Raw genomic sequence first — 18,896 nt, 5'->3', positions numbered from 1 at the left:
GGAACATGGGCTAATAATTTTTTCTCCACGTTATTGGAGGGCAGGGGGCAACTGTCCCTTGCCCCTTTCATATACGGAATAATTTCTGTTCGTTTTAAGTTTAATGTCGCTCCTTACTTTCATTAAAAAAAAAACTTTTTTTTTTAATTTAATTTATATACAGAATAGTGTTTCATGCAGTATTTTATTTATAGACAAATGTTGCCTCATTGGAATTTGTTGTGAAGCGCTACTTGGAACTTGCTGAACAAAAGACTGCACAATCTAGGAAAGAATCAAATCAAGCTGTGTTAGATGTCGATGACCTTGATAATATTCAAACGCCAGAGGGAATTCTGATGAGGTATGTCTCAACACCAACGTTCTACTCAGTGACATGATAAGATACGATTTATTCATGATTGTTAACATACAATAAGAGAGTTTATTGACTAATACATATTTGGAATCAAAATACTCTTATTCGCCCTCCAAAGGCTCCATGGTCAGGGAGACAAGGTGGATAGAGTTCCATGCTAAGCAGAATTTTACCTAATCTACATTTTTTTATGAAAACCAAGAACAATATAACACAACAATAATGAAATTTTACAGTCAGTGAAGAATAGCAGGAAAAAGTTATATGTTTTTGGCAAAGACACCAGCTAATCTATCATTAATAGAAGAAATGTGTTTTTATAATAGTCGGAAAATATATGAAATAAAAAATTAAAGTCTATATTGACAAGAAAGAGTAAATATTGAAGAGCTATCCTTATAATGTGAAGTATTAATCCATTCATTCACCCTTATCAGGGTGAATTGAATTGATTCTAATAATGAAGAGCCAATCTTATACTTATCCCATTTGGATTAGGCTATGTATTGTACAATTTTCATTGACACTGATGTTATTAGCAAGACGAAAGAAGAAAATAAATATTAAGTTTAAAATACGTGTTTTATCAACACATCCAATATTTTAGAAAAAACTCAACAATCACAAAAAATAGAAAATATTCTAGTTGTAAGTTGAAAAGAAAGTAATAAATCAAGATGCATGCTATTGCAATGTTTATGAAAAGTCGTTGTGGGTAAATCCAATCTTTATATGATTTATGTAATAGAAATGTGAAGGAAATCATGCTTTTTTCATTGCGATTTCTTGTTCCTTGTCTTCAACTTTAATGTGCTGTTTGGGGTGTTTGAATTGCGATATTATGCCTCTAAAAATCTTGCAGTACCTTCTCTTTGAATGTACGATAAGTAGTGGAATTTCTAAAATGTATGCCCTGTCTCAAAAATATAAACTTCCACCTGATTGTGATTGCGTCTTTACCAGCTTCCATTGAAAAGGTGTTTTATAGAGAGGCAATTGACATCTTAAAAAATTGAGATTTGCTTTGAGGGATTTAATTTGTGTTTATTACGTCTATCGTAAAGTTGTGCAATAAGAGAGTTTGGGCCAGCTGGAAGAGCCGTGTCGGTACCAGCCGACCTCTACGCCTTAAGCTGTGAGAACAGGCAGCACGAGTACTTGCCAATCTTGTGCAGCACGAGAACTCCAGAGCTGAGCTCTTGTGCAGCACAGGGAGCACGAGTACTTGCCAAGCCAATCTTGAATTGTATTTGAACGTTGTGTTATATATTTTTTGCAATGTATTGTGAATGTGGAAAAGTGCAGTAGGAAGCCAAAAGCAGCCCGTTTAGGATTCCAGGTGCTTTTCTTAAGAAGAAGAAAACCAAAAAATGTTGTTTGAAGTAACAGATTTTCCAGTATTTAAGACTATCTTGCAACGTAAGTCCTTGGAGGAGAGGCTCCAGGTTGAGATTTATACCCCCCCCTTCTAAACTGTCTATGCTGGATTGATTAGGCTCATTTGTTTAACAACATCCAAATTTTCTTAAAGACCAACGTGTTTTTTTCTATCGTGATCAGTAGTATGTAGCTTGGTAACAATTACGATGGTAATTTGAAATGTTTTTAGGTATGAACGTCTTAAAATAGACAAAAGTTTCTCTGAAGCTTGCAAAATTTTCAGGAACCACAGGGGAAAAAATTCCAATGGATAGATAATTCCTGTGGGACACTCCACTCTGTACGGCAAAATTTTATCACTTGATATGAAAATTACCCTTTTGTAGAACTTTTTGAGTTTTTTTTCAACTCAAAAAGTTGAAACTTTGAAATATATGGCTTAAGCAATAAGTACATTGAAATAGAGAATTTCGGAGACCACACTGCCTTTCCATGACGATAAACAAATAAAAGTTTAAATAGGAATAAAATCCTTTTAACAGTGATTTTCACAAACAGTGATAAAATTTCACAAAAAAATACTAGATGTTTCGGTCACATATGCAGTGACCGTCATCAATAGTAAAACTAAACTAAAACAATTAAAACAATAGTTTGTATACGAAATAAAATAAATCTACATATTGTTTAATAATCTAATTCTTTTCAAAGCAGAAGCGGAAGCTAGTCTGTTTGACCTTCTTGGAACCTGTTCATTAGCGTTGAATGAACTAACACTTGGGCAGAGGTTAACTACGTTGGGTGAATTGAACTTTATTCTACCTGATTTTAATAAATTATCGTAGAGTTCAAACCAAATTCACCTGTATCACGATTTAAAGCTATTGAATAGAATTTTCGTAGTTTCAAGAGTTTGACGAAAATTTTACTTTAAACCCCGGTCCCTAGAAATCAAAGAGACATTATCGAACAAAATAAAATGGTCTGGAAAATAAAAAATGTGTTCCAAATATGGGCTGAAGTGAACTTTCCAGACTTAGAATCTTGCTTCAAAGCCGATGAAATAGAATTTTATGCTGTAATAATCTCGTTTCCAAATTCTGGTTAGTACGTCCCACATATGAGCCTCCGCAAGTACATGGATCTGATAGGCCCCACTTTGTTGCTCCAATGAAGTTAGATCCTTCCCAGAATTTGGAAAACTACCCAGACTATTATTATTCTTTAAACCCACATTTAGACCATCACTCTTTAAAATTCTTGTAAGTTTTTCACTTAGCCCAGGTACATATGGTAAGGAACAAAAAAAATCCTTCTCTCGAATTTTCTCAAAGACTTCCTTAGAAATCTCTAGAAACTTTTTCTTTCTTTTTGAAAAAGGATTTTAAAATTTACAAAAAAACGACAAATAACAATAGATTTTTGTCAGATAGCTCCGGTCACGCTCGCCAAGTAAAAATTGGTTTGATCATTTCTTTAACTGACGGGATCTTTAGTATTTGCTCTTCAACATTTTTTGAGGAGTTGTCTTTTCTAAGAAAAATACTAACCTGTATCCAGTAACCTGTATCCAGTGTGGTTAATTAAACAGACTTTTTCCATGTCAATATAAAACAAACAGAAACTAATTAAAAAATAAGCTTTCAAAAAGTAAAGAGCTCCATTAAACCAAAAATGAACAAAAATAGAATCAAATAGTCTACCAAGCATACAACTACCACAAATCAGTATCAATAAATAAATGAAAACCAAAACAAACAGAAATTAAAATAAATAACCGAGTCAAACTCAAAACGAGCAGAAATTAATTTTAGCAGGGTTCTAAACCCATATCCTTTCTAAAAGCCAGAATATAATGTGTTTCACTGAAAAAAAATCTTTAAATGTTTTCATTTTTATAACTTTAAGAAATCAAAAATTAATTAAAATTTTAAGGAATAAATATCAGCATATGTATATTAAACTGAAAATGCACATTTATTTCAGTATATTCATTTGAATTTTTCGCTAAAGTACGTATTATATTCTGACTTTTAGAAAGTATAGGGGTTTTGAACCCTTCTCACATTAATTTCTGCTCGTTTTGAGTTTGACTGTTATTTATTTTGATTTCTATTCGTGTTGGGTTTCATTTATTTATTGATATTGATTTTTGGTAATTGTATGCTTGGTAGATTATTTGATTCTATTTTTGTTCATTTTTGGTTTAATGGAGTTCTTTACTTTTTTTGAAAAACTTATTTTGTGGAAAAAGTTTTTTTTTTATTAATTAGGAAGGAAAAAGTGGTACTTCAGTAATGCAGTAAAAATACAATATCTAGTGTAAAGTCACAGTTTAATGGGTGATAATAGGGGGTTTATTACTGAATATGATTGACATTGATTAATATTTATTAAATATAAATGATAAGTGGGTAAATAGTCACATCTTGAACGGGACTGCATTCTGGATACGACTGTCACCTCTTTGGACGGTAGCTGGATACGAGAGTGACCTCTTCGGATTGACGCTAAGATAGATTTTACGGCAGCATTAGTGCAAATGATTAGTCGGCATTAGTCGCAGCATATGCAGCATTAGTCGTAATTCTGACTATTATACAGTTTAAGGCAATTTAATCTGAAGTGGGGGGCTAAATTATTTGTCAAGTATTGTTAATTAAAAATTGTTTGATTGTTTATAAGGGTTTGCGATGCAATTTGTTTCATTTTGTTTTGGATTCTAGAGGTTATAGTAGTGAGTTTTGAATACGAGAGGCTAGAGTACTGAGGCTATCTGAATTCGATTCTTGTTTCTTCTTTTGTTTTTGTTTTTTGTTTTTTTTGTTTGATATAAAGGTTATATTAAACGTTAAAGGATAGAGGAAAAATCAACGTGGACTAATAAGATTAAAATATTGCAAAAGTTTTTGTCCGAGGAACGATTATTTACCCTATTAATTATTATTATTTTTTATTATTATTATTATATATTATTATATATTATTATTATATTATATTTTATTTATTATTATTATAATTATTATTATTATTTTACAGAGCTGTCAGTGGTGAGGACGCCCAGGATAGGAGTGATCGTACCATCCTAATGCCATGGGTGAAATTCTTGTGGGAATCTTATCGCCAGTGTCTTGAACTTCTTAGAACTAACGTCCGAGTCGAATCTTTATACCACTATGTGGCTAGAAAGGTATGTTGGAGGGTTTGTCATTGTTTTCAACCTGGAATGTCTTGATTTCCTTAAGGGGTTAGAGTCGTTAAGGAAAATTAGGCGCTTGTGTTTGCCTACAGCTTTTATATAATCAAACTCAGCCTAATCAGCAAAATCAAACTCAGCCTAATGAATAATTAGTAATCTATTCATGGCTTTTGAAATAATTATAATTAATCTCAATTAACCAAACAAATAATTAAGCTTTAATTGTTATTTATTATAAGGGAGACTGGCAAGGATATTTTGTCGTTTTTTTATGAAGATACAATGCAAAGGTATTTTACACAATCAAGGGGAAAGGAAGACCCTCTCGATTATTTTTTAAATTAAGACAGAAGACATAGTCATTTTATTAATCTAGGCTGGGAGGATGAGGGGGGGGATTAAAAATCGTGGTAAAACCTTCCAAAAGATTCAACTATATTTACTGTTCTTTCACGAGCGCTGTTCGAAAGAATTGTAAGTTCAGGAGAGCTATAAAGAGGTTGTTTCCGTGAATATAGTTTGAAGTATATCAGTATATATTGCTAATGTATCAAACATATAGAGACTAACATGTGTTCCCGTTTTCGGGGGTTATAATGAGAGAAAGGTTGAGATGGCTAGGGTACCTTCTGCGGATGAAAGATGACAGATTACCGAAGATTGTCCTTTTCGGCCAACCGTCTAGGGCTAAACGGAAAGCAGGTCATCCGCCGTTGGGGCGGGAGGGTGTAAAGAGAGAGGCTTTGAATAGATTGGGATGGGACACAGAACATAGTTAAAAAAATTTGGGCTGCTAACGATTCTATGTGGGTTGTATCCCGCTAAAAACGAGGGCTAAAGAAATAAAAGTCTTTATTACAGAGAATTGACTAAAAATTTAGACTTTGCTTATCCATAAAATTTCATTTTGTCGTTTAACATCGCCATAAGAAAGACCATCAGAAGACAAAATGGCTCAGAATAATCTGCTTCAATGTTTTGTAATAACGAAATTAATGGAAAATACTGATGTCGCTTGACAGTATTCCCAATAAAATATACAATATTGCCAAAACTTAAAAGGAACAAAGAGGACCACGCTTTGTCAGTTAACCCGTTACTAGGAACCTTTTTCTGTAACTTAGTAGTCATACTAGCAGTTTATACGACTAGTGGGTTCAAGCCACTGCAACAATCTTTTTCACTTTCTCAATAATTTTGAAAAGAAGGGTGAGAAATGCCATTTCGGATCGATCCTATCCGAAAGTTATATTAAATTAAGCATAACTTGTGAAGTAATGAGGTTGTAAGGGGGTGGGGGGGTTCGAAGTTTCCATGTCAGAGGTAATTCGAAAGCTATAATCTTTATTCTATCCTTGTGCTACTGAGGAATAGGCCTAAGTACGATCGCCAGGATACATTTTTCATTGAATTGTCATTTGCTATTAAACTTTGTCAATGCTCTGTACCATGCCAGAAGATTTGTGAGGTTTCTAATTCATTAAATTTTCTTTGAGTTTTAGATTTGTTTTCTTCAATCACAATTATTTTCTTTTCATTCTGAATTTGAGTTAATTTCTGTTTCAAATGAATAAGAAAAAGTAATTAGTTTTCTTACGAAAGACTAGGAACGAAATTAAAACTTCATAAGAGTATAAATTATTTTTTTGTAAGATATCAAATATAGACGTAAAATGTAGATAAATTTTATGGAAAATACAGGATGTTTATATAAAGAGCCGCAAGAATTGACATTTAGGACTGAAAGCGAGGAGACGAGCCGAAGCGTTTTGTACATTTTGTGAAAATTAAGCACTTCACTTAAAAAAAAGGATTTCAAACCTTCAAAATGTATTTCAAAAGTCTGAGACCAGTTTTTAGTGGGTGGATTTGACCATAAATTTTTTTTACATTATTTGCAAGGGAAAAAAATATTTGAGCGTTAAGCTGCTCTGTTTCGTCTGCCATACTGACTTTGAAAAATATAAACTGGGTTAAGAATGTAGAAACTTAAACATATTTTAACCTATTGCTTGCAAAACATTATTAAAATACTTATAATGAGGTGCTAATAAGACTTTTTGGTAGTATTTCGTTCTTTCATGTTAACTATACTTATACACTCATGGTAAGTTCAGATACACTGGAAAAAAATAATGTATAACTCTAGCTGAAGAAGAAGATGTATTTGTCTTGCTTGTATTTGTTTTTTATATACTCATATAAAAATAAACACTACAAAAGTTAACTTATTTGAATGTTTTTCTAAAATTCAGGAAACAGAACTGCTTGTAAAAATGATTACACCCACCGCAGTTTTTTTTTGTAATCGGTCATCTCCATATAGGTTTAGTTACAAACGTAAATTTAAACTGTTAGGATGTCCTTATTTATTTTATATATTTAATGTTTTAATTAGAGCCTTCAATGTTTTTTTTTCGAAAAAATAGTATTCAATATAAGTGGTTAAATCATGAAAATATACATATTCGTTTTGGGGTCTTAGCTTGTGTGAAATTTTATGTTTTGTAGATAGGGGTTTGGAATTTTGAACACCTTCAATAACAAAAAACTATAGATACGATAGATAAGATTTGTTGCAAAAAGCCTGCGGGCCATAGCAACACAAAATACAGCCTACAAACAAAGCTTAGGAACAAAATGTAACTTTCAATAGTATAAACCAAAAAAAAAAAAGACAAAAAAGACACACCAAGGTCCAACATTTTAACCGTCAAACACCAACCATAATAAAATTCAATTCCTAAAAACCATAAGATAACATATATATATATTTGAAGTTATATGTAGATTGTGGATTAAAAGAGGAATCCCAAATGTTGAGACATAATCAGATAATTACAAGGAATAAGACATAGTTATAATGAATAATTACAAGAGAAATAAACGTAGATGAGCAAATTATCAAGATAGTCATATTTTTTCAGACTTAATCTTTTTTTTCAGGGGTTCAGCTTTTGCGAAGAGTACAAACGCAAAACTGAGTTTCGCAAATTGTGTGACAACTTAAGAACTCATTTGCAACATGTTACCAGACAAATTCCTGGTGGCCCAAATGTCATCAATTTGCAACAGCCAGAGACTCAGCAAATGAACCTGGAAACCCGTTTAGATCAACTTGATAAGGCTATTAAAATGGAACTTTGGACTGAAGCCTATAAGGTAGATTTTGGTCTTAGTCGATCATAAATTTTTCGTTTTGTTTGCCATGTCTAGATCACAGTTCCCACCAGCACTTAGTGTCTTGTAATACAGTGCTGGTTGAAAGTTTGACTTAAAGCTAGAAGTTGAAGACCCTTAGAAAGAGATTATTTAACTTGTTTTTTGGTTGACAAGTTTGTACTAAGGGAGTGAATCATTATTAAAAAATAAACCGTGAATACACGGGGGACGGTTTACACCCCTGGGGAGAGCGGAGAGGGTAGAGGATAGGATTTCTGAGACCCATGAATTTCAAAGCTCGAATCCCTTAAAAATTTTAAGCAGCCCTTAAACAAATCTGCGCGTTGAAATACAAAACATGGGTTTTTCGGTGTATAAATTTCAAAATTTTCAAGGGAAGGGTCTCTTTGGACAAATCTTGGGCTTAATGGTGCTCCCACCTCTATTAAGGTAAGCATACGAACACAATCTTACATTTTACATTTAAAATAGGTCAGAAGTAAATGGCGAGCTGCCCCCCCCCCCACCGGAATCGGTCCTTGTGCTTCCTGTGCTCATCAAGTATGTGCACTCATGTTGAAACTTTATGCTGCGATCGTGTTGAATTTTTTTCATGCGCTCGTGTTGAAACTTTATATGCGCTCGTGTTGAAACTATATGCGCTCGTGTTGAAATTTTTTATTCGCTCGTGCTGAAACTATTTGTGCTCGTGTTGAAATTTTATATGCGCTCGTGTTGAAACTTTATTTGCGCTCGTGTTGAAATTTTATATGCGCTCGTGTTGAAACTTTATATACGCTCGTGTTGAAATTTTATACGCGCTCATGCTGAAACTTTATTTGCGCTCGTGTTGAAATTTTATATGCGCTCGTGTTGAAATTTTATATGCGCTCGTGTTGGAACTTTATATGCGCTCATGTTGAAATTTTTTATGCGCTTATGTTGAAACTTTATTTGTGCTTGTGTTGAAATTTTATATGCGCTCGTGTTGAAACTTTATGCGCTCGTGTTGAAATTGTATATACACTCGTGTCGAAACTTTATATGCGCTCGTGTTGAAATTTTATATGTGCTCGTGTGGAAACATTATATGCGCTCGTGTGGAAACATTATATGCTCTTGTATGTGCATTTTATATGTGCTCGGGTGGAAACATTATATGCGCTCGTGTGGAAACATTATATGCTCTTGTTGATCCTTTGTGTGTGCTCGTGTTGAAATTTTATATGCGATCGTGTTGAAATTTTATATGCGATCGTGTTGAAATTTTATATGCGCTCGTGTTGAAATTTTATATGCGTTCGTGCTGAAACTTTATTTGCGCTCGTGTTGAAATTTTATATGCGCTCGTGTTGAAATTTTATATGCGCTCATGTTGAAACTTTATATGCGCTCATGTTGAAACTTTACATAAGCTCGTGTTAAAATTTTGTATGCGCTCGTGTTGAAACTTTATATGCGCATATTTTGAAATTCTGTATGCGCTGTTGTTGATACTTCATATGTGCTCGGGTGGAAATTTTATATGCGCTTGTGTTGAAATTTTATATGCGCTTGTGTTGAAACTTTATGTGCGCTCGTGTTGAAACTTTAATGTGCTCGTGTTGAAATTTTGTATGCGCTCGTGTTAAACTTTATATGAGCTCGTGTTAAAATTTTTGAATTGAAACTTTATATGCGCTCGTGTTGAAATTTTTTACGCGCTCGTGCTGAAACTTTATTTGCGCTCGTGTTGAAATTTTATATGCGCTCGTGTTGAAATTTTATATGCGCTCGTGTTGGAACTTTATATGCGCTCATGTTGAAATTTTTTATGCGCTCGTGTTGAAACTTTATATGTGCTTGTGTTGAAATTTTATATGCGCTCGTGTTGAAACTTTATGTCCGCTCGTGTTGAAACTATATGTGCTCGTGTTGAAATTTTATATGCGCTCGTGTTGAAACTATATACGCTCGTGTTGAAACTTTATATGCGCTCGTGTAGAGATTTTATATGCGCTCGTGCTGAAACTTTATTTGTGCTCGTGTTGAAATTTTATATGCGCTCATGATGAAACTTTATATGCGCTCGTGTTGAAACTTTATATGCGCTTGTGTTGAAACTTTATTTGCGCTCGTGTTGAAGTTTTATATGCGCTTGTGTTGTAACTTTATGTGCGCTCGTGTTGAAACTTTAATATGCTTATGGTGAAGTTTTGTATGCGCTCGTGTTGAAACTTTATATGCGCTCGTGTTGAAATTTTATATGCGCTCGTGTTGAAATGTTATATGCGCTCGTGTTGAATCTTTATGTGCGCTCATGTAGAAATTTTTTATGCACTCGTGTTGAAACTATATGCGCTCGTGTTGAAACTTTATATGCGCTCGTGTTGAAATTTTATGTGCGCTCGTGTTGAAAATACAACTTGAAAGGAGAAGATGCACAGCAAGTAGTAGTAAAAATTCTCTCTTTTCCCCTCTATTCTTTGGTCTCTTCTTCGTTTTTTTAATATATAATTAGTGTTATTGTTGTTTTTATTATTCATGGGTCATCTTATGTGATAGACATTAGATCCTAATAAGAGACAATCATGTATTCGTTGTGTTCAATTCTTTTAAAGTAAATTAAAAGCAATTCCAATAACTCAGTGTCTGTTGTTAGCCTCTTTTAATAGGGGTGGAAGAAAAGATTAAAGAAACTTGTGATGATGAGGCAAATAATGATATTGACTGGGAAAACGATATTAGTTCTTATGCTTAATAAATAATAGGAGCGTTTTCATAGTCTCAAATCAGACATTGTAAAGCCTTTCAAATTAACAACTCTAAAATAGTGAAAAGAAAGCTTTTTTGCATGGTGGCCATGGTCTGCGTTGCGCAAGTACCGATCTCTTTATTCAATGCCTTCGGCCGGGAGTGCAATGTGTGGTTAGAGGCAAATCATCCGACGCTTCCCGTATTTTTCCCACAGATTTCTCCTGGTACTCGTTTAGAGCTGGGTCGACTCTGGCTGAGCTTATAGAGTCACACCATTGACCCCGTTCCAAACCAAACAACTAGTGACACCAGGATTTGAACCCCTGGAATCAGGATTTCAAGTCTGGAGCGCTAAACACTCGGCTAGGACGGCTCAAAATAGTGAAGATTGTCCACAAACTGGAAATTCCCGTGTCAGGTATTCTAAACTTGGAAAGTGAGAAAGCATTAGGTGGGGGGGGGGGGGTAATACGGATTATTATTGTACAATTACTTTCTGTTGTAATATTCTATGTAAATTTATTTCTTTATAATACTGTGCAACTGACGTACCTCTTTTGGTCTGGCGGAGGAGATTTGGTGCAAGATTTTACTTTTTGTTTGATTTGTCTGGTCTTTTTGTTTTTCGCTTTTTATTTTTTTCATGAGTTTTAGCTTTTTGTTTTATTTGTACCTTTTATTGTTTCTTCTTGTTTATGCTTTATAGGAATGTGAAGAGTTTTGAAACTCTCTTAACCGTCAAATTGTTGACCAATGAATGGAAAACTAAAAAATCAACGAAATAGGGGATCTGGAAGAATTCTGTTTTTTAATTTTCAGAACAATCCTTTATGTGGCTATTGTAGATTCCGTATCTCAGGAATCTGACATATTAAAACGATCTTGTTGAAGGCATAAATGTAAGTATAAAATGCATTTGACATTTAAAACAAACCTTCCTGCGGTTATAAGAACAAAATGGACAGTAAGATTATTTAGCAAAGATAAATAAATTTAGATTTCATTTGAAAGTAAATTAAAAGAGGGTCTAAAATTTTAATCAAAGATAATTTTAGTCAAAATAATCTAGCCTGTTCTAAACGGGATGCGAGATCATAAGTGACTTGAAAATGCTGATGGATGAGAGCTGTAGGCTGTAGCCTACAGCTTAAGTTTTCTTTCTATCAATAAATCTATTGATAGATAAAATAAAATAATCTATTAACCGTAGGACTGCAGAAAAATTATATAACCGAAACGTCCACAAGGAGCATAAACCTTAGTCATTTACATCCCATAGTGATAATTCTCAGGGTTAAATTGCTCCAAATGACCATAAAAGGGTTTGAAACACATTATTATGGGGACAGTACTTTTTAAGTACATTGGTTTGATCTTCAAATAGAAGAAGCTGAAGAATAAACAAAAAGGGGGTGTTGCCAGACTGATTTCTTGTTAATTAAGCCAATTTACTGCTCTTCTGTGGGTATTTTGTGAATGATTTGTTGATTTTTGGCTGCTTACGTTTCGGCATTAACGTTTTTTTAGAAACTTGTTTTGTCAATTCTTGACAATCCGTTTCTATATATCGTCACTCTCAAAATAAAAAGGGTATATCTGGCAGTTCTTTTTTGAAAATAACATTGTAGACCTAGGTGCTCTAGAGGTTTTTTTCGTTTCCTTTCAAGATATGTGTATCCTTCATAGAAGGTAGGAGAGACCAGTGACAATTGATCGAAACATTTCCCTGTATCCTATATGTCAAAGACAAAGTAACATAATTTTATGCACTATGTACAGTCCTCCCACTGGGTTCATATGAAAAAAGTTCATATTCTTAATCTAGGTTCATAAATGGTTCATGATTTAGAAAAAAGGTTCATATAGTTCATATTTTTCTTGCCATCAGCTGGAAAGCACTTGCGGTTACCGTCTTTTTCCTTATAAAAGACAAGCGAAGCAAATGTGCAAGAGTTTTATTTCAACGATTCAAACTGTAGCACTGCATGTTTTGTGAAAATGTGGAGCTTCCTCCGCGTCGTTTTCTGATTCATGTGCAAAGTCGATGGCTAATCCTCGTTGTTTCAGCTGAGAGACTTGATGAACAATGGGATGCTCTCGATGAGTATCCTGAGATTCATCCCTGAAAAAAGACCAGAATTAACGAAGTCCAACGGATACAGAGAGATATCTAGCAGTCTCGAGTGTACCACAACCAAAATATTAGTCCTCTTTGTCACATCTTTCGGGAAGCTATTTGCTCAGTTTACAGAGTTGTTTCAACGTAGAGAACCACCTATCCACATTCTGTATGACGAAACGCGTCTACAAGTAATGATGAGCGCCAGCCGTTTTGTTAAGCAGAATGCTTTGACTGATATTCAGAAGGAAAAAAACACTTTTCTGAGCTCTCCCATTCAAGCGGGGATTTTCTTCCATCCGATAAAATAGCATGCGGTGACATTGTGGAAGATTGCCTGTCGAAGGTACAAAAATTTTATGCTCTGAACTTCAGGAGTAGTGCCAGAACTGCTTATCTGGCCGCTTGCCGCCATGTTGAAGAGAAATCACAAGGTCAAAGTGTCCTTCAGCATTTCCGGTGCCTGCGACTGGATGATTCAAATCTGGAGACAAGAACAAGCAACTTTGTGAAAATCGTTGGATTTATGCCTTTCCATGTGAATACTGAAGCTGTCAGGGACGAACGGAACTTTCTCCAGCTTGAACCGAGTTTGCCTTAGAACATGACTTCATCGACGATTGATGTTTTATGGAACTTGGTTTCTAGTCTAAAAAACTATCAAGGACATACAAAATATATTCCCTTGTTTCAAAGATAATAAAATCAGCTCTCTGCATGTCGCATGGGAACGCTGACGTCGAACGTGATTTTTCCCGGTCAGGACAGATCTTGACTGAGAAAAAATCATTGATGAAAGTGAAAATGCTCAATGCTAGACTAGTAGTCTCTGATGCTCTAAAGAAGTTTGAGAACAGGCCCGAGTTAGTCCCTATTACCAGAGAGCTGTTGAATTTAGGGCGAAATGCGTGCCAGAGCTATAAACTGTACCTGGAAACTGAACGATCTAAACAGGCTGAATAGGAGTCCAAAAGGAAAAGAAGAAGAAGAGGAAAAAAAGAGGATGTTATCTGGGAAGAAGATTATTGAACACCTTGAAAAAGATTTGACTGAGAAAAAGTCAGTTGAAAAGGAGAAGAGACAAGTAGTAGAAAGGCTTCTTCAAGAAGCTAATGTGAAGCTGGAAAAAGCCATAGATACCAAAGAATTTTTAGAAATAAGCCTTGTACAAAGTATGATCGAAATGAAAACTCATGATAAAACAACACCAAAAAACACAAAGAATATCTGCACCAGTGATGAAAACACCAACTGCCGCTTTTTGTATTCACGGACAGTATCTGAGGTGGACATATCATAAATTTAGGTTCATAATTGGTTCATAAAAAAGCGCAATCAAAAGTTAATAAAGTTCATATTTTTGTGGTCAAAAGTTCATAAAGTTCATATTCTTCACTAAAAATCTGGTGGGAGGCCTATATGTATCAAAACGACAACCTCGCCACATTTCTTTGTTTTTCCCCCAGTTGTGCCCCTATTGCCAGTTCTTTAAGCAAATTTTATGTCAAAAGTACATGAAGCTTGTCAAGTAAAATGCGGCCGATTTCATTTGCAGATCTCATGTGTACCCTACAGTTACATGGCCTGTGAGTCAGTATCTGATTATTCTTCAAGCCTCAGCGAAAATATCCGGTTTTTTTTTCTGTTATGCCCCAATGCTCAACTCTCAAAGTAAATTTTTTCCCAAGGCTAAACGAAAAGCAGGTCGTCCTTTGTTGGGGTGGGAGGATGTAAGTAAAGATTCAAGTGGAATGGGAACTTCCCGAGAGGGTTTAAAGACGCAGGCTTGGAATAGATTGGGATGGAGGAGAAGCTTGCGTTGCTGTGTTGACCCTAGGCTGTCTGGTGCTGCATTGAGTTGTTAGTAGTAGTAGTAGCTTGCCCCTAATATGTAAGTCTATAATCAAGTTTTATTTCGAAAACAAGGCGCGTGGAATTTAACTGGTAAATTGGGGCCATAAATCTCATTTGTACTCTATACTTGCGGGACCTGCGATTCAGTGTCATTTTTTAGTTGGCTTGGTTTTTTGGGTTTGTTTAATAACGGTTGCTCTAAGTAAAATTGAATTATTTGTGAACCACAATTTTTGCTATTTTTCTTCAGCTCTGCGCCCATATCCAATTTTCAATGTAAATGTTTTTCATTTATGCCCCCAACCTAATTCTCTAAGCAAATTTTCTGTCAAATATAATTCTCATAATCGATTTACAAGAAACTCATAGGTAAATTGCGGCCATATATTTCATGTATACTCCACATTTACGAGAGGTATGATTCAGTGTTTCCTAATCTGGTTTATTTTGTTTTTTGAGTTTTTTAAATAATGGTTGGTCGAAGTAGAAAGAATTAGTTGTAAACCACAGTCAAATATTTATAGCTCCTTTGCTTCCTGCTTTTAGTTTTAATTATTGCTATTTCTTTATTTCTTTTGTTCAAAACAATATTTATTTTAGGCTATTGAAGATATTCATGAGTTTACCGTACTGTCAAAGAAGACTCCATTGCCGAAAATGTTGGCGAACTATTATGAAAAACTGGCTTTGGTTCTTTGGAAAGCAGGAAATCAATTGTTCCATGCAACTGCGCTTTCTAAATTGTTCCAGCTTTCTAAGAGCCTCAAGAAGAATATTACTGCTGAAGAGTTGCAAGAGTGAGTATTAAAGCTAAATCCTATTTTTTGGCTAGGATCAGAGAGGGGTGTAATTTCTTGCACTTCTCAAATAATGAAAATTGTAGGATCCAAAAGTATGGATCATGATAGGTCAGGGGTCAGCTCCCTTAAGTTCGGAATAATAGGGTTAATATATTTTTTTGAGGGAGGGGGGATGGAGCGGGTCGTGAGATAAAGGGCCAGGGGTCAGCTTCCATAAGTTTTGGAATAAAACATCGTTAAAAATTGAGGAGGGAAAGGGGAGTTGGATCGGGCCTTGAAGGGTCAGGGGTCAACTCCCAAAAGTTTTGGAATAAAATGTAATTAATACATTTTTTGAGGGGGAGGTTGGATAGGGGTTCAACTCCCATAAGTTCTGGAATAAAATATCGTTTTTTTGTGGGGGGGGGGGGGGCTGGGCCATGAAAGGCCAGGAGTGAGCTCTTATAAGTCAGGGGAAAATATCATTAACATATTTCTGGGGGAGGATTATGGACGGCAAGAGGTCAGCTCCTATAAGTTTTGGAATTAAATATCGTTAATATTTTGGGGGGGGGGGGCATAGAGGGCCAGGGATGAGCTCATATAGGTTTTGGAATAAGTTTTTGTTTTTTTTTGGAGGGGGGGGGGGTTCATGGAGGGCTAGGGAGTCAGATACCATAAGTTTGGAATAAAATATCGCTAATAGTTTTTTTGGGAGAAGGGGGGTCAGGCCATGGAGCAGCCGCGTTTCAGATGGAAATTGTCAAAAGGAAATAGTCGAAAATTGTCCAGAAATTGTACATTTAGTATTTTTAACCTATTTTCCACTTCTCCAAGCTATTTTAGAACGGATGAATTAGGCCAAGCTTGCGTAGATGAGAAGAAAAAGACATTTCAATAACTTATCTGTGCTTTTTTATGAGGGAATTTTAGCAGAGGAGAGAGAGAAAAAATAATAACTGTTTCGGAATCAAGAGCTGTGCTTTAGAATTTTCTTCTTTTTTTCTATTTTGTTTTTAAGTTGTGTCCCCCCCCCCCCCATACCCAATTTTCTAAGTAATTGCTTTGTAATATTTTGTAGAAAGATCTCACATCGAAGTGTTTTATTTTTGCTGTAATTTTTCTACTTTTAATTTCAATTGAAAATATAACGAGTTTCTACAAAAAAAACTTCACATCTGTAATTTTTCCCTCTCAAGTTGACTTTGATTTAAAGGTTCTACTTTTTAGTAATAAATTTAAGATCCCACTTGAGCTTTGAATTATCATGCGTTAAGGCATTTTTTTTTTTCATCTTAATTTTTCTTTTTAAGAAGTCTTAGATGCACTTTTTTTCAAGGGCTAATAAAAGCCTCCTGACTCCACTTCAAAGAACCTATAATAGAGCCTAAAGACTTGAGTTATAGCTCCAGTCGGATGCCTCTATAACCTCTTATTGAGAATTCCGATGTGTTATCAATGGTTGTTTTCTGTTAGTGCGTCCGCCAACATTTCTCCGACGAGCTATCTCTACTTGTACCGCCGTCTGCCAAGCCACTTCTCCAACCTACTTTAGAACGGAGGAATTAGGCCAAGGTTGCATAGATGAGAAGAAAAAGACATCTCAATAAATTATCTGTGCTTTTTTTATGAGAGAATTTTAGCAGAGGAGAGACAGAAAATAATAATATTTCTAAAAATTATAATAATTAATAAACTAATTAAAGATTAATAAATCATTGAATTATTAACAGTTAAGTTATAGATTTTAATTATTTTAATCTATTAAATATAAATTTCATTAGGGATTTCATTAGGATCCTTACTAGTGGACTGACTACAAGAAGAACCATGAGTACACAAAGAACAGCTGTGTAAGATATATCTCCCCCATTTGAAATGGTCTCCCCTGGGAGGTTCTATCTGAAAACCTGCCTGTCGATTGCTTTAAATGAAGTTCAACAGCCGCAGTTCCTGGGGGAGAACCTGAGTAAATGGTTGATTGATGGCATATCAGGCTCTTTAGTATTTAGTGCTGCGACATTTGCCATAAAAATAAGAATCTTTACGATCCGTCTTCCTTTCTTCAAGTATCTGTTATTCTTAAAAACTCGGGATTTTCGTTTAAAGTGTCCTTTAAAATGTTCTCTTCATTCTTTTAGAAGATGCATTATAGTTTTCTTGATACTAGAGTCTGTTCTTTTGGTTGAAACTATGTATTCATTTTGCGATCTCTTCTTCATTTAGTCTTGCCACCCGTGTTCTTGTCGCTACTTTGGCCATTCCACTGCCATCAGCGCACCCTGAGTTTGACCGTTTCTTTGAGACAGAAAAGAGTGCTATGGAGAAGCAGCAGAGACTTGCACAGCTTCTCTACCTGCAGCAGGCACCCACCCGCGCTGGACTTATTAAAGACTTGGGGCGCTACAATGTTGTCAACTATGTTCACCCAAAATTGAAGGAGCTTTATGATGCTTTGGAGGTTGATTTTGAGCCGTTGAAGATTTGTGTTCGTGTTGATGGCTCCCTTCAATTTATGAGGGCGTCAGAAGAGCGCTTGATGAAGGACTTGCGAGAATATATTCCAGCTCTACAAGATATAACTCTGACTAGACTTGTGAAACAGGTAAAATATTTTACTGTATTATATAAATGTCTTATATTACGAAGAAGGGATGTAGTCGTGAAGTGGAGGAGTCTCCCTTTGGTTTACCCCCCCCCCCCACCCCCTCCCCATCATAATTAAAAATCTTAAATGATAAATGATCCGGTTGAAGTTACTGACTTGGTAATGATGGTACTGTTGGAAGGATCATTTATTGTATTCTCCTTTTCTTTTTTTCTTTGTATTTTCACATGTTTTTCTTCTTTCTTTTGTATTTTCTTCTTTGTTTTACTTTGTATTTCTGGTTTTTATGCTAGATTTATTTGAAAATTCATGAGAGCTATAAGATCTAGTGCTCACGAAGTTACTTCGAAATATAGTAGTGTATTTTTTCTTTCATTGTCTTTCCTAAGGTATTGGCTTTTCTTTTGGTATGTTTAAATAATTCAAAATCTGTGGATACAAAATGATGAAATTGACTAGAAACAGATTTCTTTGATAATAAAATTATAAAATTGGTTTTCTAGAATAGTTGGAGGGTAGCAAAAATAAGGCCTTTTTTTTTTTTTTTTTTTTTTTTTTTTTTTTTTTTTTTTTTTGTGGAATAACAGAATTTCTTTTATAAATAAGTGACATTCGTAGTGGGACCAACTGTTCAGTTTCAGCATACAGCACGTACAAATAAATCAATAGTCAGCGTGTTGAGGCACTGGTACACCGACGAA

At 34.9% G+C, this 18,896-nt stretch overlaps 1 protein-coding gene across 1 annotated transcript in view; it reads left to right on the top strand.

The window, feature by feature from the left end:
* Positions 1-18,896, top strand: part of eIF3a (eukaryotic translation initiation factor 3 subunit a) — a 107,097-nt gene that overhangs the window by 37,703 nt on the left and 50,498 nt on the right. Inside the window, exons 3-7 of the mRNA XM_089091240.1 lie at positions 195-343; positions 4,778-4,928; positions 7,884-8,099; positions 15,409-15,605; positions 17,814-18,192. Of these exons, the coding sequence (XP_088947366.1) occupies positions 195-343; positions 4,778-4,928; positions 7,884-8,099; positions 15,409-15,605; positions 17,814-18,192 (1,092 nt within the window). The remainder of the gene's footprint in view (positions 1-194; positions 344-4,777; positions 4,929-7,883; positions 8,100-15,408; positions 15,606-17,813; positions 18,193-18,896) is intronic.

The sequence above is a fragment of the Artemia sp. Qi Xiang Cuo genome, chromosome 6, assembly GCF_049724085.1.
Source record: "Artemia sp. Qi Xiang Cuo chromosome 6, ASM4972408v1, whole genome shotgun sequence".
In the NCBI taxonomy this organism is placed as follows: domain Eukaryota; kingdom Metazoa; phylum Arthropoda; class Branchiopoda; order Anostraca; family Artemiidae; genus Artemia; species Artemia sp. Qi Xiang Cuo.
Note: the sequence above shows the minus strand (reverse complement) of the source record. Positions and strands in the feature narration are given on the sequence as shown.